Raw genomic sequence first — 24,223 nt, 5'->3', positions numbered from 1 at the left:
CTGATGATTGGGTTTGTATATTTGTTTTGTTTGTTGTTTAGATGAGGCATCCTGCACATTGGTGGTAGGGTGATGCCGGGTCTTGTATTCCAATGGTTCCCTTTGTGTGAGTTCTCACTATTTGATACCTTGGGCTTCCCTGGTGGCTCAGAGGTTAAAGCGTCTGCCTCCAATGCGGGAGACCCGGGTTCGATCCCTGGGTCGGGAAGATCCCCTGGAGAAGGAGATGGTAACCCACTCCAGTACTCCTGCCTGGAGAATCCCATGGACGGAGAAGCCTGGTAGGCTACAGTCCACGGCGTCGCAAAGAGTCGGACACAACTGAGCGACGGAATGAACGGAACGGAACGGACTTAGCAGCAGCAGCAGCAGGGTTAGTTCTCCGGTAGTCTAGGGTCTTGGAGTCAGTGCTCCCACTCCAAAGCCTCAGGGCTTGAACTTGAGTATTGCATGGGGGCCGACATGTTCTTTTCTGCTGGTCAGGTACTCCTGTCTGCTCTCAGTTGGTGTTTGGCATGCCTAGTGGCTCAGATGGTAAAGTGTCTGCCCACAATGCGGGAGACCCGGGTTCGACCCCTGGGTGAGGAAGATCCCCTGGAGAAGGAAATGGCAACCCACTCCAATATTCTTGCTTGGAGAATCCCATGGACAGAAACCCTGGTAGGCTACAGTCCATGGGGTCGCAAAGAGTCAGACACGACTAAGCGACTTCACTTTTACTTTCTGTGTCTGAAGGTGTATTCCTGATGTATCTGTGGAGAGAGATGGATTCCATGCCCACCTACTTCTACACCATCTTGTTCTTCCCCTGAATTAAACAATTTTTTTCATAGAGAATAGAGAAAGCCTTTGTATGGAGATTCGGTAGTTCAGAATTTTTCCAAGGGGAGCTGATGGAGAAAGTTCCTTTCCTTCTTATAGACCATGGACTCCACTACACAGAACAGCTTTGCTGGTGTGGGCAAGGAGCTAGGCCTGCAGCTCCTTCAGCTCCCATCATATCTTCCCTTTAGCCTCTCCAAGTCCTGGGCCTCTCAGTATATTTTACTTGATGAGCTCAGATACAAAAATGATCAGGTAGATGAAGAGCTTCTCTCTGTAGGCAGCCCTGTCCTGAGGCAGAGGGTGCCCAGAGGAGGGTGGGGCTGGGGGTGAGCCAGAGGTGACCAAGCCTGAAGCAACTGAGGTGACTGAGGCGGCAGTAGTTGCTCATGGCCTAATTGCTTTGGCCAGTAACCCCCAAATAGTTGTAAATAACAATGGCAGTCTCAAAAAATTGTTTTTTAATTTAAAAATGTTTCCATTTTTTCCCTGTTAAATACGATGATGGCATTTAGATTTAGACGTTAAGAATGTCTTTCATTCAAGATCCATTTCAACTTTGAGAGATTTTTAAAAAATCAAGAATGAATACTGAATTTATCAAGTGAATATTGACTTATATAAATCGTTTAAAAGTTAATTTTTGGAGTTAATAGTGAAATGAACACTTACACTAGATTGTCTTCATTAAAGTCTGGCTGAAGATTCTCCAGAGGAAATAAAGATCTAAAATCAATTCCCATATTGAAAAACACAGCAGCTATATCAGATAATGATGGAATCCAGGGCCAAATTGGTGAATCACTGAAGGTATCTAGTTAACAAAAGAAAATATTTTATCCCAAATCCTGGGTTCACAAACCCTCAGTTGTAAGATGATAGTTTGCATGTGAAACATGGATTATTACCATGATTTCATAGAAATGGCAGCTGGTAATAAGTTAACCATATAGTTATTTAGAATAATCATATAGGAATTATAGATTTTCAAATAAATATGAAGGAAATGACATTTATGAACAAAATATCTGTGAGTGATGGATGATAAAACGGTGTAACAGAGGAGGAACATTTTGAGAAGACTGGAAAACAACAACAGTAAGAACAGTAAGAAACCAAATACTGCTAACACAAAGATCTTATCATGTACAGTGTCTATGCAGCCCCAAGTCTTACAGGTAAATCATAATGCCTGTTTCATTAAAAGTGATCCCAAAGGTGAGAATGCAACTGTCATACTCTTACAGAGGATACTTTCAATATTCTCAGGCATAATTAGTACAATACTGTCGCTCACCAAAAAGCCATCAAAGTTAATTGGCTAATTAAATATATGAACTATTTCTCTTTATCCAGCACAGTAGGCCATGACTTGGTAAAAAATTAGGTAAGAGCTGCCACTTGTAAGATCTTATACCCCTTTTCTCAATGCAACTAGAAAAATGCACTCTATTAGAGTTTCATTTTATAAATAAATACTTTATATTAAAAAAACAATTTTTATTCTATATTTCCAAATATCCTAATGTTTAGTAATATGAAAGAGATCATGTACAAAGCAACCAAAAATTCATGCTACTAATCACAGTAAATTTGTATACTCACCATTTCTTATTGTTATTTCCATTAATGTACTTAGAATCTGCATAGATACAATACAGTCTGTATGAACTGACATCATCTGTTAAAAGTAGATACAGAGTATTGAGAGAAGAAAGAGCAAAGAGGGTCAGAGAGATTCATACTCCATCCAATATAACATATCAGTTGGAATTTAAAAACAGATCTGATTCATAAGTCAGAGCCCTTCCCATTCTAACACATTGCTTTTTCTCATTTATAATTAGATAAAATAATATTTAAAATTATCAAAGTACATTTCTAGTTCATATCATACCATGAAACCAAAAGACCATAAAGGAGAAGGCTACTAAGCTGATCGTCACATCACGGGCAAAAATCAAATCACGAACTAGTAGAAAGTATTTTACAAATATACAAATTAATCTGTCAATGTGAATTTTTAAAAGCTACTCAATATCACTAATAATCAAAGAAACGCAAAAAAAAAAAAGACATATCATTAGTTGACTTTAGGACTGGTAAAGATCAGGAGTTGGGATAATACTCAGTGTTCACAAGAGTACTAGGAAAGAGGTAGTATGCCCAATGTGAGTGTGATTTGGTAAAAACTGTAAAGTCTATTTGGTAATGTTTATGCAAAGTCATTGTCCTTACACTTTGATCTACTCAGGCTTTTTTATGTACAAAAATTAACATACAGAAGCATATAATTAGTGTAATTCCTACAAGACAACTTTTGGGAATAAAATCTCAAGTTTAACAGACATTAAAAAAATCATAACATATTGAAAGTTATTTTAAAGTGGTTTTGTAGAGGAAACATATCGTGCTTCTATTTCTTTTGTTTTGGAACCATAGATTATAATAAATTTAAATCTAAAATGTAAGGATGAAGAGCCTAAACTCTGGTTTTAGTCAGTCATATAACTTGTGTCATTTCAAAATCAACCTATGTGAAAAAAAGTCTCTGCTACGATGTTTGAGTCATTACACTCTGCCAGCACAGGCAGAATCATTCAAAGGCCTCCTGGTTACAGGACAAGTTCTAGATAAACAACCTTTTTGTAGGGGGTGATGAACTTTAAGGTGGCAATACAGTGAAAGTGAAGGCTCTGTCTGACTCTTTGCGACCCCTTGGAATTCTCCAGGCCAGAATACAGGAGTGGGTAGCCATTCCCTTCTCCAGGGGATCTTCCCAACTCAGGTCTCCCACATTGCAGGAGGATTCTTTACCAATGAGCCACCAGGAAAGCCTGGTGGCAATACAGAACTTGGAGATAAATAAGTAAAGATATATATACATAAAACAATCTAATATCTGTCAATTGAGATTGGATTAAATAAATCAATCATGATATAGCACTACAAAGGAATACTTTAAAACAATTAAGAAGAATGATAACATGTCTATATCAAGATGAAAATAACTCAATAATTTATAGTTATCTGAAGAAAAAAAAAGTTATAAAACAGTCTGTATTCTGTTCACATTGTCTTTCTGGTCAACTACATTTATACACATGATAAAATCATGACGAGGCAAACATTTCAATTACTTTAACAATTCAATTTCAAACTATTAGGATTATAGGATTAAAATGAATTTTGACACATTTTCTGGGAAAAAAAAAAAATATATATATATCTCTAAGTTGGTAAGTCTCCCCATCATGAAAAACAGACTTGGAATTGAAGAAATGAGACAAAGTGTCTTACACGGAAAAAAGCACTTAACAAATGATTATTAGTTTGCTTTTCAAAGAATAAATATGAAGAGTATAAAAAACTGCTTACACGAAGGTATGTCTGTATGTCATTATTAGGGTTTTAAAGGCTATAATGATGGGCTCACATCAACATGATGAAAACAAAGATGAATGCAAAGTCTTACTTGTAAGTTTAAGAACAAATATATTACACAGAGAATAATGGGAGTCCTGGCATGACAACAAATGAGGTTCTGAATTGTGATAAATATCTGGGGGCGGGGGTTGATGGGTAGAGTCTTGCTGGAAACTGTTGGCAATAAAGATCTTATATGGAGCACTTGTTCATTTATTGGGGAGAACAAAGAACAATTTAGGAGTGAAAGTGAAAAGCTAAAGGTCATTCAGAAGGGTGACCGGTAAAGGGACTTGAGAATATTTAGTGTGGGAAGTGATGACTCATGATAGTTGTTCAAAATAACTGGACTGTTAGATGAGGTATATTGTGGGGAGCTATAGAAAAGATAATTAGTACTACTAGATAAAAAATATTTGGAGGCAAATTTTGATTTAATTAGGATTGTTAAGAAAAAAAAAACTACTGGAATCAAAGAAGTGAGCAATTAACCACAGGAAGCAAATGTTCCTACCCCATAGTCTGTCCCACCTGTTATTCTCTCTGGCTAGAATGCTCTTCTCTCATTTATCATTTGACATTATCTATTAATATAAATGTACACACACCCATTTACGGTCTGTCTCCTCTATACGAGAACATGGGTTTCAAGAAATCAGAAACAGTTTTTTTATTACTGCTCTCTCCAATACCTGGAACAGTTGGCATTCAAATATGCCAGCTATATGAAAAATGCATGAGAAACTATATTGGAGTATCTGCTGCTGCTGCTGCTAAGTCACTTCAGTCGTGTCCGACTCTGTGTGACCCCATAGACGGAAGCCCACCAGGCTCCCCCATCCCTGGGATTCTCCAGGCAAGAACACTGGAGTGGGTTGCCATTTCCTTCTCCAATGTGTGAAAGTGAAAAGTGAAAGTGAAGTCGCTCAGTCGTGTCCGACCCTTAGCGACCCCACGGGCTGCAGCCTACCAGGCTCCTCCATCCATGGGATTTTCTAGGCAAGAGTACTGGAGTGGCTTGCCTTCTCCGATTGGAGTATCTAGTTCTTGCCAAATATGAGATTTTCTGAAATGCAATCTTAAAAGTCCAAAATAGAAACTGCATGTTTCCCCTACGTCTCGCTTCATACATATAGTAGTTCTCTGATACCACTGATATTTATAAAGTTACCATGTGGATATCACAAAATTAAGGTAATTATTTAAATGGATTTAAAAGTTAAATATGGAACTTCCCTGGTCGGTGTAGTAGATAAGAATCCGCCTACCAATGCAGGAGACAAGGGTCCGATCCCTGGTCCAGGAAGATTCCACATACCATGGAGCATCTAAGCCTGTGCACCACAACTACTGAGCCTGTGCTCCAGACCCCGGGACCACAAATACTGAAGCCTGTGCACCCTAGAGCTACGCCCCTCAAAAAGAGAAGCCACCGTAATGAGAAGCCCTCGCACTCCAACAAAGAGTAGCCCCCACTCACCACAACTAGAGAAAGCCCGTACAGCAACAAAGAACTAGTGCAGCCAAAAATAAAATAAATTTAAAAGTTATATATGAACAGGGACGAGAAATACTCAGCTGGATTTGCACCTCCCCAAATATGAATGGGGGAATATGAGCATACAATTCAAATCCTAACAATGTATGGAGCTGCTGGCACAGAAATAGGGGGGAAAGGTAGGAGAACTTCAGGTACATAAGCATTAGAAGACCTTTTCTAAGGTGAACTACAATAGTGATTTACCAGTGTGATGAAATGTCTTAGGCACAACTAGCAGTACTGCCTATCCTGCACAATGTCTACACTGGCATTTCTTTGGCAAACCTTTTCCTTAAATTTGTATTTATTTATTGGCTGCACTGGGTCTTCGTTGCTGCATGCAAACTTTCTCTAGTTGTGGCAAGCAAGGGCTATTCTTTGTTGTGGTACTTGGATTTCATTGGTTTCTCTTGTTGCAGAGCACAGGCTCTAGGAACTTGGCCTTCAGTATTTGCACCACACCTGGGCTCAGCAGCTGAGGCATGCAGGTTCTAGGGCATGTGGGCTTCAGCAGTTGTGGCACAAGGGTTAGCTGCGTTGCAGCATGTGCAATCTTCCCAGACCAGGGATTGGAACCCGTGTCCCCTGCACTGGCAGGTGGATTCTTATCCACTGTACCACCCGGAAAGTCCTGGTAACCTCTTTATACCAGTTTTTAACCCACTAAAATCATGGGTTTAATATGCTAGATTTTTTTTCTTTAGCAATATGCAAATTAAGATTATATTTTAAAAGTTTACTTTTGACTGAAAAGTACAGAAAGAGATGCTATCTCAAAAACATTTCTCTTACCCGAAATAGCCATTTCAACACAGGTACAGGACACTGGACATAGTGATAAGCCGAGGTAAGGAAGCCTTGTGTTGTCAAAAAAATTTGATCTGTTTTTCCTGATCTGAAAAAATACAGTGAAATCAATTATGACTGCTATATTCATGGCAAGAAACTTGTACCATCAGGGAAATGAACAAGCAAACCATTGCAGTCTGTGGAGGTGGACTCTGCCCTAACGTGGATAGGTTACTCATTAAAAAATTCAATCAATGGCCTGAAGCTGAACCAACCTGTTGGCCTGGCTCCAGATTTATCTAGTGGGTGAATCTACATTAGCTGGCAGTGTTAAAGAGCCTATCAAGTCTCAGAACACTGTCCGCTTTTGCCAGCCTGGGTTTGTAATTCCAAAAAGCTCAGCACCAGAATTAGTGCTCTCTCTCTCTGGGTCTGAACTATCATGTGCCGCGAGAAATCAGACTAGTTTGGGTATTGTGGCAGAGACTGTTAGTTGCCTATTCTGACATCTATTCATGTCTTTCCTCTTGGTAAATGAACTGTGGGGTTTTTAGCTGGGCACACTGGCTGCCTGAAATAAAAATCACTCCCAGGCTTCCTTGCAGCTAGGTGTGGCCATGCTGACTAAGTTCTACCCAACTAACCCTAAGCTGAAGTGATGTGTGGGGCTTCTGGGAATTTAAATGTAAAGGCTGGAGCTAGCAGCACCTGAAGCAACCAAGTGCTAAAGATGGTGAAGAAGAAAGACTATATTTCTTGTGTAAGCTCTTGTTATTTTGACAGTCATTGTTATTAGATACTGTCTTAATCCTAACTAGTAAAGGCATGAGATATGCCAAACGACTATCTTACACTGCTTCCTATAATTAAATAATAAACACAAAGAGCAATAGTAATAAGAGGACTAAGAAACAGGATAAGTCATAATAGAAATTAACCTTTCAGAAGAATTGCATCAAGTCAGTAATCTTTTAATTCTTATACAGGAAAAAGTTAAACGTCTATTTTCCTACTTACTTTAGAATAAGCTTTTCTACAGCACTTTGTCCGATAAAACCAGAGTCTCTTAAATCCAAAGTATACTGACTGAAAATTTTTCCAGAATTAAGGAAATTAAATATTTCTTCGCCTGGATGATGATCAGGAATAGCATCGATTGTAATTGAAAATTTCTTTAGAAATTCTCTGGGAAAAAAGAAAAAAAAAAGTTATTGAATACTGAACAGTTATACTGCATATAGTTTTGTATTTAAAGACTGGGTGCAAAAAACCCTTCTCTTAGGACCACTATTAACCCTAGATTAGAAGGCGAACATGAGAACACATGTTCTGCTCTTCCCACTTTTTGCTAGTAGTTAATAGTGCAAAGCCACTAAACGTGTCTGTGCAAAAAGAAAAACTAGGAGGGAAGACAAAGAAATGTAACTTGGCCTTAACATTTGCCTTTCAAGTTCACCCAAGATGGATTAAGAACTCACCATATATTATTCATAAAGTAAACAACCACCAATGGTCCATTTATTTTATGAAAAAATTTTTAAATGTATTTTTAATAGAGTGTATTTATGAAAAACACTACCTGAGTTTTCTTTTTTTCCTCTGAATGATTTATTTATCTAGTTTTATTGACGTATAATAGACATACAGCATGGGATAAGTTTAAAATATACAGCATAAAGATGTAACTTACATACATCTTGAAATGATTATCACAAGTTTAGTGAACATCCATCATCTTATACTGGTACAAAATTAAAGAAACAGGAAAAAAATTTTTTTCTTGTGATAGGAACTCTTAGGATTTACTCTTTTATCAACTTTCACTACAACATACAACAGTGTTAACCTTATTTCTCACGTTGTACATTACACCCCTAGTACTTATTTATCTTATAATTGGAAGTTTGTACCTTGTGATCACCTTCATCCAATCCCTCCTTCCTCTGAACCCTCTGCCTCTGGTAACCACAAATCTGATCTTTTTCTGTAGTTTGTTTTGAAGTAAACTAACCGACAACACTGTTAGTTCCTGTTACACAACATAGTGACTTTGTACTTCTACACATTTCAAAATGATCACCATGACAAGTCTAGTTACGATGTACCACCATTTATAGCTATTTACTAATTCCCCACATACTTGTGCTCTTCTAAGAGGCCATCTTCATCATCAGTACTGTCGTGATCACCAATTCTGATTGGGGATTTAATGCCTCGGCCCTGCCTGATGTCTTCCTGTAGTTGCTTTTGCAGTTCATCTAGCCTGAGAATCAAAACAATGTTATAATAAATGGCTTAACCTAAAAATAAAAAATCTTTAGTTTATGTCTAAAAGCAGTACCTACAAAAACTCATTAAAAGACTATTTCTTTATGGCTAGGACTTCAAGAGGGCCTCCTGGATGGCTCAGCGGGTAAAGAATCCGCTTGCCAATGCAGAAGACACAACAGATGAGTTCAATCCTGGGTCAGGAAGATTCCCTGTAGAAGGAAATGGCAACCCGGATAGTCCAGTATTCTTCCCTGGGAAATTCCACAGATCAAGAAGCCTGATGGGCTATAGGCCATGGGGTCAAAAAGAGTTGGACACAACTAAGCACACACCCACACAGGATTTCAAGAATGATGTCCAAATCATTCAGAAGGATTCAGAAGAAAAAAAATCACAAAGCATGAAAACTACTGACTTGATTATCCCTTCTAATCTTTAATGCTCCTCTGACTTCCAGTTAACTAGGTTTTCAGGAAGCAGTAGTCTTTACCATTGTCACTGTCATGATCACAACACTCAACACTTACTAAGCAGCTACTATGACACTGTCCTAAGGACTTTATTAACTCTTAACCCTCACAACAATCCCAGGAGATAGTTTAATATTATCCATTTTATACAATAAGGAAACAGATACAGAAAAGCTAACTTGCTCAAGCTCACAGTGTAAAGGAGCTGGGATTCAACTAGACAGTCCAGTTCTGGAGTCCTTGCTCAGAGTGCTTGCCATGATTAAGTTATTTTAACCAAGGTCCTTATTCCTAGCTCCAGCCCCACAGTACATGAGTAAACACACTGCTTTATCACTACAGGAGAGTCATTAGATCAAACCAGAATCTCTCCCCTTGGTCTGTAAATTTTCAATTTTAAATAAGAAACTTCAGATTTGACCTAAGAAATCACCTGAAATCATGAAACTTTAAAAAGAATTTTACAGTAGACAGGATTTCCCTGGTGGTCCAGTGGCTACAAATTTATGCTTCCACCGCAGGAGGCACCAATTCAACATCTGGTTGGGGAACTAAGATCCTACATGCTGTGCAATGCGCACCACTCCCTCATCAAAAGACTTTTACAGTAGAGACAAATTTATTTCTCTATTAAATTCAGAAAGGGGAATACTTCTTACTTACTGTCTGTAATTCCTATACTTAGCTACTTGGAGACACATACATACCAACTTCAGGCCAGTTGAGGTTTTAGTGAAGTTCTCTGAGTTAGTTTTAAGGATAGTCTTTGAAATAATAAGGAATATTATTTTTTCCCTCTGATAAGCAAAAGCAGTTTGCAACTAGTTACATAAATTTCATTAGGGTTATTATAATTTTCAAACTTTTTGATTTTTCTATGTATGTGTGGGTGGTGGTAGGGTATCAGTCATAATTCTAAACTTCTTCCTCAAAAGAGCAACTTGATGTGAAACGCCCTGTCTAGTAATACTGGTTTCAAAACTTGGACTAGGTGGGCATACAAACATTTAACAAGTATGAAGGTGCTGCTTCATACTTATGTGCACTACTGGCAGGAATAGAAAACGGTACAGCCACTATGGATGACAGTATAGCAATTTCTCAAAAAATTCAGAGAATTACCAAATGATCCAGAAATTCCACTTCTAGATATATACGCAAAAGAACTTAAAGTGGGGACTTGACAAGAGAATTTGTACACCCATGCTGATAGCAGAAAAATTTACAGTAGTCAAAAAACAGAAGAATCCCAAGTGTATCAATCAACAGATAAATGGATAAACAAAATGAGGTATATACATACAATGGAATATTATTCAGCTTTAAAAAGGAAGGAAATTCTGACACATGCTACAACATGGATGAACCTTGAAGACCTTACACTAAATGAAACAAGCCAGTCATAAAAGGACAAATACTGTATGATCCCATTTACATGAGGTACCTAGAACAGTCAATTTCATAGTAAAAGAAAAAGATATAGCTGCCAGGAGCTAGAGGCAAGGAGAGAATAGGGAGTTACTGTTTAATGGGTATAAAATTTCAGTTAGGGAAAATGGGAAAAAAAAAAGTTCTGGAGATGGATGGTGGTGATGTTTGTACAACAATGCAAATGAGTGCTAGGTAATGCCTGTGAAGCATTTAAAAATAATTGAAATGGTCAATTTTATGTGATACATTTTTGGTCACACACATACACACACAAAATACAAAAAAATCTTCTCTACCCATGCTTTTGATCAAGAATTTTAGCTATCAGATACTAGCTGTGGTAAGCAGAAAGGAATTCATACTACTAATTGATGCATATACAATAAAAACCAGGATCTTCCAATTCAGCCTGTAAACAAGAACACCTTATTAACACAAATGACAGTGAAACTGTAATAGGACTAGCACAAAATACCTGCTAATTTCTCTATTTTTTTTTAAGGTAAATTAAAAGCCAGTCATATGAACAGTACATTAAATTTAGCAAGATAGTCATGATGCTAACCTACCTGTGTGTGTCTTCCATCTCCTGCACTAGACGCTCTAAAGTATTTGTATAAGTCCCACTATGAGCATGTTCCTAAAATAAGAAGAAAATTTAGGAATACTTCATAACATATCTTAGCAGAAGAATTGGGATGTTTTAAGTTACTCAGAAACTAAAAAAATATTTCTTTTTCAATAACCTGGGCCAGGAGGATTTTTTTTTTTTTTATAATTTTCACCATCATGCTTTAAATTGAGAATTTTGTAGTGCAGGCAATTTGATTTTATCATCTATTAGGAAAAGGCACTACTTATAAAAACCCTGCTAGTCTTAGGAACTGACTGCCAACACCCAAGGGCTCCATGGCTACCCTGTCTTTATTTTAAAATTCTATTTTACTGGAATTAAACTACTAATTTTTAGGTGTTACTATGAAACAGTAACACCTTCCCCACCAAATTTTACACACATATGAAAACTTAATTCAGTTTATTCCCAAGATAGCATGAAGCACTTCATAAATAAAATTGCACACCACAATTAACAACATTTCTACACTCTACCTTCATTTACAGCAGTGGTCTCCAAAGCAGGGGGTGTGCAAGGTGATCCGTTGGGGTGCAGGAAGAAAATAATAGAACTTCTATTTATATGGAACTTCTATAGAAACTCCAGTAGAACTTACTCTATAGTAACTTCTATATAACTTCTATAGAAAAATACTTTTTCTTCTTCCTTTCATATTCTGTTTTTTTCATATACTTTAGAAAGTACATAGTAGTATAGTAGTACATGTATATAATCTATAAGTATACATATATATAGGGGTACATGCTCTAAATTTGTTTTACTAATAAAAGTGTGTCTGATCAAAGAAGTTTGGAGACCACTGATTTACAGTTATAAAGCTAAGAATGTGGGAAACCCATTCACCAAAAAAGAACTATACTGTTTTCAGTATGAGTTGTAACAAACACTGAATTTTTTAAAGTAAATTCTAACAGATCTATCGCTCTTTCACTAGTCAATCCATTTTTCTCTCTTCAAGTAAAGATAGATGTCGTAGAACTACTTACCGTATAGTCTGATGACTGAGATCTAAGCCCTTTAGAAAGAGCCGGAGGCTTTCCTGTAGCTGTAGGAGTCTGATTGAAGTTCAAAGCCATTATTTCTTCCAGTGATTTTAATGTTTCCTCTTCCTCATCACTCTCTAGGTTATAACCTAAACTTTCTTCATCGCTATCAAAATCACCCCTCAGTTTCCTTTTCAGTGCACTGCTACCTGCATTAGAATTTCCTGAACTCTCTTTATCTGAAGGGGCTTTATCTGAAGGTGCTGGTGGGCTTGGAATACATGGCACAACTTCCAAAGCAGCTGGGGGAGACTTTGTAGGAGTGCCATATTCTGAACGTAAAGATCCCCCAGAAATTTTCCCTGAAGATATGTTAGAATCAGCCTTATTAGTCTTTGCTCTGTATTCCTTGTGTTTGGAGGAATCTGTAGAAGGCCCAGAACATTCTTTAGGTGAAGAACGCTCTTTATCTTTTTTAGGAACTGGAAGAGTGCAATTTTTAGCATTTAATGGAACCCGAGAGGAACCAGCACTTGGAACATGGGAAAGCAAAGGTAGAAGTTTTGTCTCCTGTGATGCCACAGAGCTAGCAGTTTTATTTTTCTGAAGGTTGCTAGCTTTTTTAACTGCAGACTTTTCCTGAGGTAAAGATAAGTGGGGTTTCGGTATCTTAGTCTCTTTGGTACTTGCCACACGGATTTGGTCACTACTCCTGGAAGAATGGTGCCCAGAATTTGTAGGTGTCAAGCCTGCAGAGGAGCAATCAGCTTCTTCATTTGGGTCCTTGGATATATCTTCCAAGCGCAATACATCACCAGGTGTCTTCAGTGCAATATGTCTTATAAATTTTTCTTTCTGATGTGGTCCATCAGGACGCTTCTCAAGGAAGGACTCTTTTGCTTTTGGCATTATAGATTCTCTTGTGCTTTTCAAATCTGAGTCCACAGAGTTCCTTTTTCTTTTGTCAGGGAATTTATTCTGCTTAGAGCCTGCTAAAATTCAATTTTTGCCAGATTAGTGAAAGTATACTTTTCTATCTTATTTAAGTTTATTCAAAGAGTGTCTAGAACACCCTGACAAAGTATTTAAATTCTAAAAGCTTAGGCTGAGATTATCACATATGGAATGAGGAAAACCAGTTAATAATATATTTATTTCTTTGACATACTCATGTCAAAGAAATTTAGTCCAAAGCTAATGACAAATGCTCATTTTCACTCAAAAGCTATTAAAAGTTTATTACCTAAATAGAATTAAAGGTGTTACTTGCCAAAACACTAAAAAGCCGTATATCTGAATCAAGGAAAGGTAATTTTTCAATTAAAAAAATTCCTGTAAATATTTCCCCCTACTATTAAATTGTTTATTCTTTCCCATTTATCCCTCTAATCCTCAGCTGTGTTATGGGTTGAACTGTAGCTCCCAAAATAATATGCTTAAGTGTTAACTCCCAGAACCTCAGACTGTGACCTGAATTAGAAACAAGGTTTTTATAGGGGCAATCAAATTAAAATGAGGTCATTAGGGTGAGTCCTAATCCATTATAACAGTTGTCCTTATAAAAAGGGGAAATTTGGACATGGAAAAAGACATGCAAAGGGAAGATAATATGAAGACACATACAAAGATGCCATGTGACCAAAGTGATGCACCTGCAAATCAAGGAATGACAAGAATTGTACATAAACACAAGAAGCTGGAAGAAGTAAGGAAGGATTCTTCTCCTAGAGTTATTGAGAGCATGGCCCTGCTGATAACCTTAGTTGGGGAATTCTAGCTTCCAGAATCATGAGACAATACATTTTTGTTGTTTTAAGCCATCTAGTTTTAGATACTTTGTATGGCAGCTCTAGGAAACTAATACAACTTGACTCTGTGTTAGGAACTCCATCCAGAAGCACTTTAATTTTAAACACCTCATATACATGAATTAACCAGTTTTTTAATTTCCATGTTTAAAAATGTGATGTTTTATTAATTCACTCTGAAAAATTCACTATTTATATAATTAGTATTCTCAAAATCAAATTTCCCTAAACCAAGTTTCTACACATAGACAGATATCCCCACGTCTCAAGTTGGATTGAAAAAACAAAAAAACTCAAGAGTTAAGCAATTATTTGGATAAGCTTATCAATACACAGTCTGGAAAATCAATATATAAGAATGAAAAATTAATTAATAATCAAATGTTCCGGGACCTCCTTGGTGGTCCAAGTGGCTAATAATCTGCCTGCCAATGCAGGGGACGTTTGATCCCTGGTCTGGGAAGATTCCACATGCTGTGGAGTAACTAAGTCTGTGTGCTACAACTACTGAGCCAAGCCGCCACACCTACTGCCCCAGTGCCCTAGAGCCAGTTTTCCACAAAAGAACCACTGCAATGAGAAGCCCAAGCACCCCAATTGAAGAGCAGCCCTCACTCACTGCCAACTAGAGAAAAGCCTGTGCATAGCAATGAAGACCCAGTACAGCCATAAATAAACAAATTTATATAAAACAAACAAACCAACCCAGGGGAACTTCCCTGGTAGTCCAGTGGCTAAGACTGTACTCCCAATGCAGGTGGCCTGGGTTCAATCCCTGGTCAGGGAACTAGATCCCACATGCTACAACTAAGACCCGGTACAGCTAATAAATTAAAACAAAAACAAACTCAATCCCCAAGAGCTCCTGTCTGCATTCTTCTACAGATATTTCCTACTGGCTGATAAATCATTCTATGTTCTCAGTTTTCTGGGGTTAAATGTCTTAAAATGACAGGGATCCCTTATACAGCAGGATGACAAATCAAATAACCAAGAAAAGAGAAGACTTGGAGAAGACAAGTCTTCATGATTCTTTTTGTGTTTCCTGTACAATCTGTAGGTTGAATGAATGCTTTACAACATTTCAAATACCTATTAATATAGAAAATACTCAGATAAGACAAGGACTGAGTTTGTAAAAAGAGAAAAAGGAACAATCCAAATGCTCAATAGAAGACTGGCTATTAATAATAGAATAAATTAGGGAGGGATTAAGTTGATCCTCAGAATTCAACCATAGGACAGGGCTCTGGAAGATCAATAAGCTAAATGCCTATCCTACCAACATTTCTGACGTCTCTGAACCTGTATGTGATTAATGAATGTGTGATTATGTGTATCATCACAACTTAAGTGTAACGACAATCATATAAATATAGCATAACATCTGGATTAATATCTATTCACTATTTAGGGAATACCCACATGTGATGTGAAGAATCAACTCATTGGAAAAAACCCTGATGCTGGGAAAGACTGAGAGTAGGAGAAGGGGACTACAGAAGATGGGATGGTTGCATGGCATCATTAACTCAATGGACAGGAGTATGAGCAAACTCTGGGAGATAGTGAAGAACAAGGAAGTCTGGTGTGCTGTAGTCCATGGAGCTGGAAAGAATTGGACACGACTTAGTGACTGAACAACCACAAATTCACTATCAGATAAACATGCTTCATGTTATCTAGAAAAAAAAAATCCCCTTATGCTCTTTATAGTCTATTGATAGTCAAATGAAGTATAAATGTATGTTAAAATTATTATATTATACCATAATTATTAATGGGGATTATGAAAATAAAAATATAAGTGAAAGCAATCATCTTAAACCTGCCTCTGAAAATAGAAAGAACCTTTTTCAAGTGGTTTTCAAGAAGTGCAGTATATGTGATTATATAAAAGGAAACCACTTCAGTCACCACTAGTGAAATCTGCAAACCCATGAACTGAAGAGAATTGCTATCTTAGTAATTATCAGAGAAAAAAATGCTGAACAGCTTGTTGGCAACACCATCACCACTGGCCCCTTATACTAGCAGAACTAGTGTAAAGATATCTTGTTTTTCCCTTCAACAAATACGTTAACATAGTGAGTACATGAGCAGTCTCACAGCTGAGAACTTATTGTTCTTTTACTGTAATGTCAAATATCCACTAAAATTTGATCACTAAAACCAAAAATGTAGTGAAAATTAAAACAAACAACACAGATCATTTGGTCAAAATGCAATACACCTCTAGAATGTACAGAAAACAGAGTTTTACATGAAACCAGAAGAAGAATGAGTCAAAACTGTCTCTCTGTACCTGTTTTTTCATCTCTAAAAGCAAAGATGTGAATCAAATGATGATTCACAAAGCACACAGTAAGTGCTCAGTACATGTTGGCTGTTATCAGTACGTCCAATATATCTTACTGACTGTGGAAATCTGTAAAGCCCGCTTTTCAAAGTCTGCAGTCACAGCAGAAAAAAACGAGATATACCAGATTATTATTAATAGCGGGTATTTTTGGTGGCCTTTCTTTTCCTATGTTATAAATTTTGTGGTGGTTGAATTTCACAGGGTTTTATCTTCTAGTTAAAAAGAATCCTTTAAGAACTACTATATTAACAGTAGCTGTTTGTTATGTATTTTATCAACAGATACTGAAAGTATAAACTAATATCATGTAGGTGTCCTTGAATTTGATAATAAAAAGGGATCTTCATATTTGAAATATTAAGAAACATTGTCTTGAACCATAAGTTTCACACTTAAAGCATCTGCAGTATCAAGACCTCAGTCCAAAATTCAAGAATATAAGATTATGCTTCTTAATGTAGCCAAAGATTCAGAAGTAGAACATTGAATTCCAATATGAGAAACACATTGTAAGCAACTGCTGAAGAAGGCAGAGAAGAGGGAGTCAAGACAAACTACTGTTTACACATACTGAATTCAAGAACTATTCCTTCTGAATATAACTTTTCCAAACTTTAACCTGAGACACCCAATTTACCTCTATCAAGGAAACTGTACATTTAAACGAAGTAAAAACCAGTGCCATTAAGACGCAAATTTATTTAGAATTCTTAAATTTATTTTGATTCTACCTGAAGCAGGTCCCCATGAATCAGAAGAGGATCTTTTTCTTGAGAGATGTCCATTTTCCTATTAGCAAAATGAGAAAAAATTAATTAGGAGTTGAGAGTAGTCAAGAATGTGAACTTTTCTTCATTATATTTAAACAGATTTCTAGACTGAATACAGCAAGCATCAAATTTGGAGGTAAATCCAAACTTCTACACCAAAATATTTTAAACTCAAGTCTTTTCTGAAAAATGAAGTATCTCTGTATTATATGTCAATTTTCATAATGTAAATTTAGAAATTTTTATTAATGGCTCAAGATTAATACTAGAGCACTGTACTATTTATTTTAACAAAGAAATAGCCTAATATTTGGAAATCAAACGGGTTCAGCTCCCTCTTCAATTACTTCTGTTTAGGTACTAATGCACCACCAAACATTGAAATCTTATGAAAATGAACCAAACATTACTACATTTATTGATCATTAGGCAAATCTCACTGGTAAAGGCACCAAAGTCCTTGCAAACAAACCCATGAGTTTACACATATATTTCCAGCTATTCACTCTTAGATTGTCATAGTTTCGTTTATTTTTGGTCCATCTGGTTTTAAAACCATAGCATCTTATATTAACATAGCACTTTGTTACCTCATCTTCCTTTAGTTGCTCAATACGTAGAGAAGCTCTTTGAAACAGATATACTTAACAACTTGACTTTCCAGGGGAGAGGGACAGTTTTTACGCTAATCTAAGTTTGGTCTATTCTCAAAAGAGCAATCTGATGAGCTTAAGATGTATTTGGATAGTTTTCTAAGACGTCATCATTTTGTAGGTTTTCCAGGGCCCATACTTAATTATTTAAGACATACATAACATAAACCAGTGATTCTCAAACTTCAGGGCAGCCTAATTTAAAAATGACTGTACTCACCTTTAAAAAAAAAAAAAGAATGCTTATTTTCCTGATTAAGGATTATCTCTGTTCCTGGTCTGAACAAATTAAGGGCAGAAAACACTGTTTTATATCAGCCATCAGAAATGTTCTGATGGACAGTTGGAGGAAACAATCAAACTAGCTTCTTTATCAGTATCTCCTTAACAAAAGGCACCATATTGTTAGCAAACATTTTTATATTTACTATTCTAAATATGATAAAACAGTAGCAAGCTAATTTAGCATTTATTGCACATACCAGGTTTGAAAGATTACTGTTTCCAGCTGTGACATCATTCTGTTTACTCAGTTCCTGCCTTGGTTTGCATTTTCTTTCTATACTAGAAGATTTTAAGGAAAGATTGCTTGCTTCTGAGAAAGAATTTTCTGAGTTGATTCTCTGCTCCATTTGCTCCCTTCTCAATCTCTTTAGTTCTCTTTCTCTGCAGTAAGAAGCTAGAGATAACTGGAACTTAGCTCCCAGTGGGCTTTCTCCTGGGTGGTGCCTGGATAGGCTGCTCCTGCTGCTAAGACTTCGGGAGCTGTTCTTGAAGATGTCAGCTTCTGTCACCGTGGCCTGCTTCTTAGAATCTGCACTGATCCTGCCTCGATTGCCATCATTCTTCTCCCTGCTATTTTCATGAATGAAATGTGACTTCCTTCCCTCTGGAGACTGATGTTTTTTCTTGGTCTCTTTTGACAAGAGATATGAAGGAGGAACGTATTTTGTAACTGCCTTTGAATATTTGGTGTCCAGTGACACACAAGGCTGACGTGACTCATGTACACCATGGTCTCTATGGTGCTCTTTAACACCTTTTATGAATGCCTCTAAGACGGGGCTCTTTTCTGATGGCACTCTTTTGGGTTTAGAACTTTTTGGTGAGGATAGTTTCCTTTCAAACTGCTCTGTCCCACTGATGGACAATCCACTTTCTCCATATTTGATGTTCGATTTTTGTGGAGAATCCAACATACGTCTATCTGAATAGCCAATTAAAACAAATGCACATTGTATGTTATTAAAAATAGCACAAACTATTACACTTGTACAAATATTATAAATTAACACTTAAAACATTAAGCTATCACAAATGTTTTCAAATTTATATTTAAATAATGATACACATTTTATGGGGGGGGAGAAATTAAGACATGATTTTAAAGCCTTACTTTCATAAAGCTCTCTTTCATCACATCATGTAAGTTCTCCATGGCTCTATTTATGAAGTTACATTAATCCAGAATCAAAATAGTATACTTAATGAACATTATTGACTTGAATCTTTTAAATGTAAGAAAGCATAACAGCAGAGTTTCTTTATGATTTTAGAAGTTGTTTATCTTTGTAAACAATACTGTATCTTCTTTATATTTTCAATTTTGAACAATGTTTAATCAAATTAGTTAGTTTAGAGTAGATTTAAAAATCGACTCCATCTCCCTCCCCAAAAGATCCCACAAAAAATGCACGAACAGTATACATACCTTGTTTTGAAGCTGGTTTGAAGAAATCTATAATTGACTGTTTCCTGAAAATAAAAGCATAACTAATATGGGATCACATTGGCAAATATTAAAACTTCAATATTTTGACGTTCTATTTCTTACCCAAATAAAGAACTTGAAATGCTCTCACAAAAAAAACAAATAAATAAAACTTCAATAATTCAGATTAAGTTGAGAATACTAGTAGATTTACAGACTAGAGGCTGAATTTCACTATCTGGCTTAATCATGTTCTGACAATACTGCTTTGCTAAGCTGATTATAAAAAAATTTTTTTTAAATATAGCTCACCAGTTCCTGTAGGAGTAAATTTATAAAAGCAAAACTGAAGTTTATATACTTTATAGTACAAAAATGATAAGATAGAGTGTGGATCTAAGGAATTGGTAGACAGCTTTTTAGGACTGAAAGGCTTGCTGCTATGTGGGAGAATAAAAGAACCCGAAGGGATCTGATCCTATTCCTTGATATCGCCAGTGACAGGTACAAAATTTGTTCTAGAGGTGTTTGCTGAATGAATAATGGAGATTATAAAAACCGATTAAAACTTGAGCAGACTCTTAAGAAGAGTAGATGGTACAATGGCAAATATGGGTGATTTTGTTGGTTTGGAGAGGCAGCTAAAGAGTGTGCTGAGCAGAAGGCAGAAAAAGTTCTAAGCTTATACTACATTCTTTATACACTAGAGTGGGATGTTAATCTAAGTAATAGCAAAAATTGGAATGAGGAGTGTTTCAAAGTCTTAATTTACTAGGAATTCTTAAGATATTTACAAAATCAATGTGTTGCCCGGGAAAAAGAACAAAACAGAGAAAAAGACGTTAAGGAGTAAAGGACAACAAAAACCAAACTTTCTAAGGATTTTTGCACTCTACAATGAACACAAAGTGAAGTAGGACCATATTACCAGAATTTGTACTCTGATTTGTTCATGTATTTAGTTTCCAACTGCACAGAGCAGTGTTACTAAGTAGAGCAAAAATATCACTGTTCTGGCAAATTTTGCTAAAATTTCTTCGTTTTAGCTTAAAGAAAATAAGGGGCAGACAAGTTCCCCTCAACATTTATCCACTATGAGATTGGACTGCTCAGAGAAAACTTGAACAATGTTAAGTCCCTGAAGCTTATGCTGCTTTTACACCTTGCACTCTTTACTGGCCACATCAGAATAGCAATGCCCATCTTTAAGGGCGTACTGAGAGTCTACAATGTTTGTTTGAGATATTAATAGAAAAGCTACCCAGCCTTGAAATGAATGAGTGACACGCTAAGGGAAAATCTATGCATTTTTTCCTCACGAAATAAGTTACATCAGAATAAAGAAATACTACAGGTTTTGCAAAGGGGAGAAGGATAATGCCTTGCTATCGGTTGAATAACGGTAGGTGAGAAAGGACTAAAAAGCAGCTAATTAACTCAAAACAAGATAATATTGAATGTTTTTCCATTAATTACTAAAAGTAACACTGTATCTCTTCCCTAAAGTATTACATCTTTTTGCTCATTACACCTGGGAGAAAAATAGCTTTGGGGATAACACACAAGAAACTTGTAAAATAACCATGAATATAACTTTCAAGAAGTAACAATCCCCTAAATTCAAATGCACAGAAAGGTGCATTATTTATTTATAACTAGTTAAAATTATTTGTAACAGCACACAAACCCGTATCTGAAACTTTATTGGGAACCAATGTGTTTTAGCATTCTGAATTTACTGGATTTTAGAAAGGCGGTAACTTGGATGCATTATGGAAAGCCCCCAATGGGGTCTGAGCCTGCACTCTGTAAGCAAATACGTAAATGTTTTTCCAGCAAAATTTAGACTCACACTTAAAGAAGACCAACTATAGTTCTGGTCAGGTTTGGCTGCCAAGTTAGATGTCGTGCCAAACTTACTGAAAACTTTTCGGTTTTCGTTAACTTTTCGGCTTTCAGAATTAAGATAAGGGGTTGTGGACCTGTACCACAATATCAGAAGATAAATTTACTGTTAAACTAATATTACAAGTTTTCAAACTTAAAATAAAAAAGACAGTACCAAGTTCGAAGAGAATTTAAACATGTTTTATTGTCAGAGAATGTCATTTGATGAAATTCTCCATCTTTGTACATAGCTCCAACAAAATCTTTACAAGAAAACCTGGCCTCTTGGAAAGAAAACACAACACATTCCTAATCTGCATCTTCTTTAAATTAAGATTTATCGTGTGTACTGGACTTTAAAGCAATTCGTGGAAGTGTTTCCCTCATCACATCTTACATAATTTCACCCACAATATAGAAAATGCTTATACCATTCAGCCACTAGGATCAGGAGAACTGACAATGCAGAGAAAACCACTTAAGTATGCATTTAGCAGTTAGGGCCCAGAGTCCAGGACAAAAACCACGTTCTACCTAAGACGGTTGGTTCGAAGCCATCCAGGCTGTGGTCACTAGACCGAGAACACCGTCCCAGCTACAGAAAACGAGACTCGAGCTCCCAGCAGTCCCCGCGTGGAGGCGGGGCAGGGGTTTGCCAGGCCCCGGACGCGGAGGCCTGAGCTCGCGGAGGATGGCGGGAACTGGAAGAGCGACCGTCCGCAGTCCTCCCTCATACCCTTGCCCCCGCGACCCGGCCCCTTCTCAAGCCCTCTGCACGGTACCTGTCCCCAGGCCTCTCTGTTTTCTTTCCCGCTGCAGCAGGGACGGTACTACCGGGTCTCAGATGGCAGCGCGGGGGCGACGACCCCGGGGCTGGGGATGAGGGGAAACCTGGCCTAGCGGGCATGCAGCGCCTTGTCATGTCGGCGCCGCTGGCGACGGCGGCATGAGCTGTAGCTGGAGAAGTTGGATGCGTGGTTGCCGTCTTGCTGCTGGGACTCGGTGATGCTGTCGGAGCAGAGGTGGGCGGCACCCCCTTCCCTCTTCATGGCGGTTCTCTCTCTTCGGAAGTGACTCCGGTGTGAGCGGGAAGGAACCTGAGGACCCACAGGGGGCGGGTCTTACTTGAAGCGGCGCGTTCTTACTGGCCGGCACGGGGGTCATTCCAGTAGTGGTGCAATAGAAAGCCGTAGCCTCTCAGGAGAAGGCAGGGTTTCGGGGGAGGGGCTGGGGAGGAGAGAAGGAACACTGTCCACCCCCCCCGTCACGTGCACGGGGTGGGGGTGGGGCGCTTCGGCGTTCCGGCCGCGTCCGCCTTGGCGGGCACGCGGGGGCCGGAAGGCGCGGGCTGCCAAGGGCTCTGCGGTAGCTGGCGATACCCGTCTTGAGGGCGGCGAGGGGCAAGATTTGCTGAAGCAAACCCGAGCCCAGCAGCTTCCCTCAATGAAGATGGCCAATAGTTGGGCTTCTTGTGTCACACAATTGTGCCTCAGAAATCCCCAGCTGTTCATTAATCATCGTTCTCTTAACATTTTAGGCCGAAGTGCCCTGATGCTGTCACCATTTCCTCGGTAGTCGGCACAACCCAATGTGAAGACTTGTTCATTGTGTGAGGGTTCTTGTTGAGTGCTGGAGTGGCTCCTCTCTCTCTCTTTCTTTATAAGAAGGAAAAAACCTCATTGAAATAAAGACTTCGTATTACACAAGCGCATTTTGTTTCTCAGTTGCTGTGATGAGTTATCCATAAAGTCTCTGCAGACAGATTCGTGGAGATTTTTGAAAGGAACATAAGATCAGCTTTAAGTTACTCATGTTAAGTGTGGACAGCACAGATTAGTGAAAAGTGCCAGCATCCTCTAATCCTTTGTAAAGGGTTTGTGCTTTGGAGGCTGTTAGCTAGGGTTTTCCCTACAAACTGAGAGGCTGGTCTTAGTAGCTCTGAGCTTCAGTTTCCACATCTATAAAATGGGCATTCTACTTTTCTGGGTAATTGCTTATAAAAATGATAAGCCATGCAAAGTGCACAGCTCAGAGACTCTGATGTAGTAAGTACTGTGCGGATTAATGTTCTCTTGCTATTGTTCTTTAAACAGACTGTTTAACTTACTATAAAATCTTCCAGAGATGGGTCTGATATTGTTATAATAATTATTAACCAAAATTCAGTCTTAATGATGTTCAAGCCATAACTGTCAGGCCTGTTCAATCAGTTGGATGAAACAAAATCTTAAATGAAAATGAAGAATTTAGACAGGTCTTTCAAGTTTATTGCACTGAGATTTAACTGCTTCTGTAGCTAAGCATGCCTAACTGGCCTGAAGTTCACCTCCTTCCCTCACCTGTTAGCCCTCAGGAGAAAGAATTAATGAGGAATAAAGTGGCTAACAGGGAGGGCAAAGTGGAGGGTAGAAGGTAAACTGAACATACAGGTCTCTCATTCATCCCCAAAGTATATATACATAGGTGGATACTAGGTAGTAGGGATGTAGGAAAGGAGCTGCTGAAATAAGGGGCATATTTCTGCTTTCAATATCTAAGAAGTTACTATACCTAGCATTGTTTCTTAGATAAAAAAGAATAATAGATGCTCAAAATGTGTTGTATGGTTCAGTTCAGTTCAGTCACTCAGTCATGTCTGACTCTTTGCGATACCAGTTGTATGG

The 24,223-nt window shown here is 37.8% G+C and overlaps 1 protein-coding gene across 3 annotated transcripts in view; it reads right to left on the bottom strand.

Moving 5' to 3' along the window:
• SLF2 (SMC5/6 complex localization factor 2) overlaps positions 1-22,635 on the bottom strand; it is a 40,476-nt gene extending 17,841 nt beyond the window's left edge. The window contains exons 1-11 of one of the 3 annotated variants that reach the window (XM_055424851.2): positions 22,343-22,635; positions 19,674-19,717; positions 18,445-19,169; positions 17,271-17,328; positions 12,373-13,361; positions 11,319-11,389; positions 8,718-8,840; positions 7,595-7,762; positions 6,581-6,683; positions 2,428-2,503; positions 1,495-1,636 (exon numbers count right to left, since the gene is read on the bottom strand). In XM_055424851.2, coding sequence (XP_055280826.1) covers positions 1,495-1,636; positions 2,428-2,503; positions 6,581-6,683; positions 7,595-7,762; positions 8,718-8,840; positions 11,319-11,389; positions 12,373-13,361; positions 17,271-17,328; positions 18,445-19,169; positions 19,674-19,717; positions 22,343-22,482 — 2,639 coding nt within the window. In that variant the 5' untranslated portion in view covers positions 22,483-22,635. Of the gene's footprint in view, positions 1-1,494; positions 1,637-2,427; positions 2,504-6,580; positions 6,684-7,594; positions 7,763-8,717; positions 8,841-11,318; positions 11,390-12,372; positions 13,362-17,270; positions 17,329-18,444; positions 19,170-19,673; positions 19,718-19,744 lie in introns of those variants that run through there. The other 2 variants (XM_055424852.2, XM_088842269.1) reach the window with 2 other exon arrangements.
• Between the last annotated feature and the right edge of the window lie 1,588 nt (positions 22,636-24,223).

This window comes from Moschus berezovskii, chromosome 12 (assembly GCF_049115385.1).
Source record: "Moschus berezovskii isolate FMDL1 chromosome 12, NW_MosBer_1.0, whole genome shotgun sequence".
Classification (NCBI taxonomy): domain Eukaryota; kingdom Metazoa; phylum Chordata; class Mammalia; order Artiodactyla; family Moschidae; genus Moschus; species Moschus berezovskii.
Note: the sequence above shows the minus strand (reverse complement) of the source record. Positions and strands in the feature narration are given on the sequence as shown.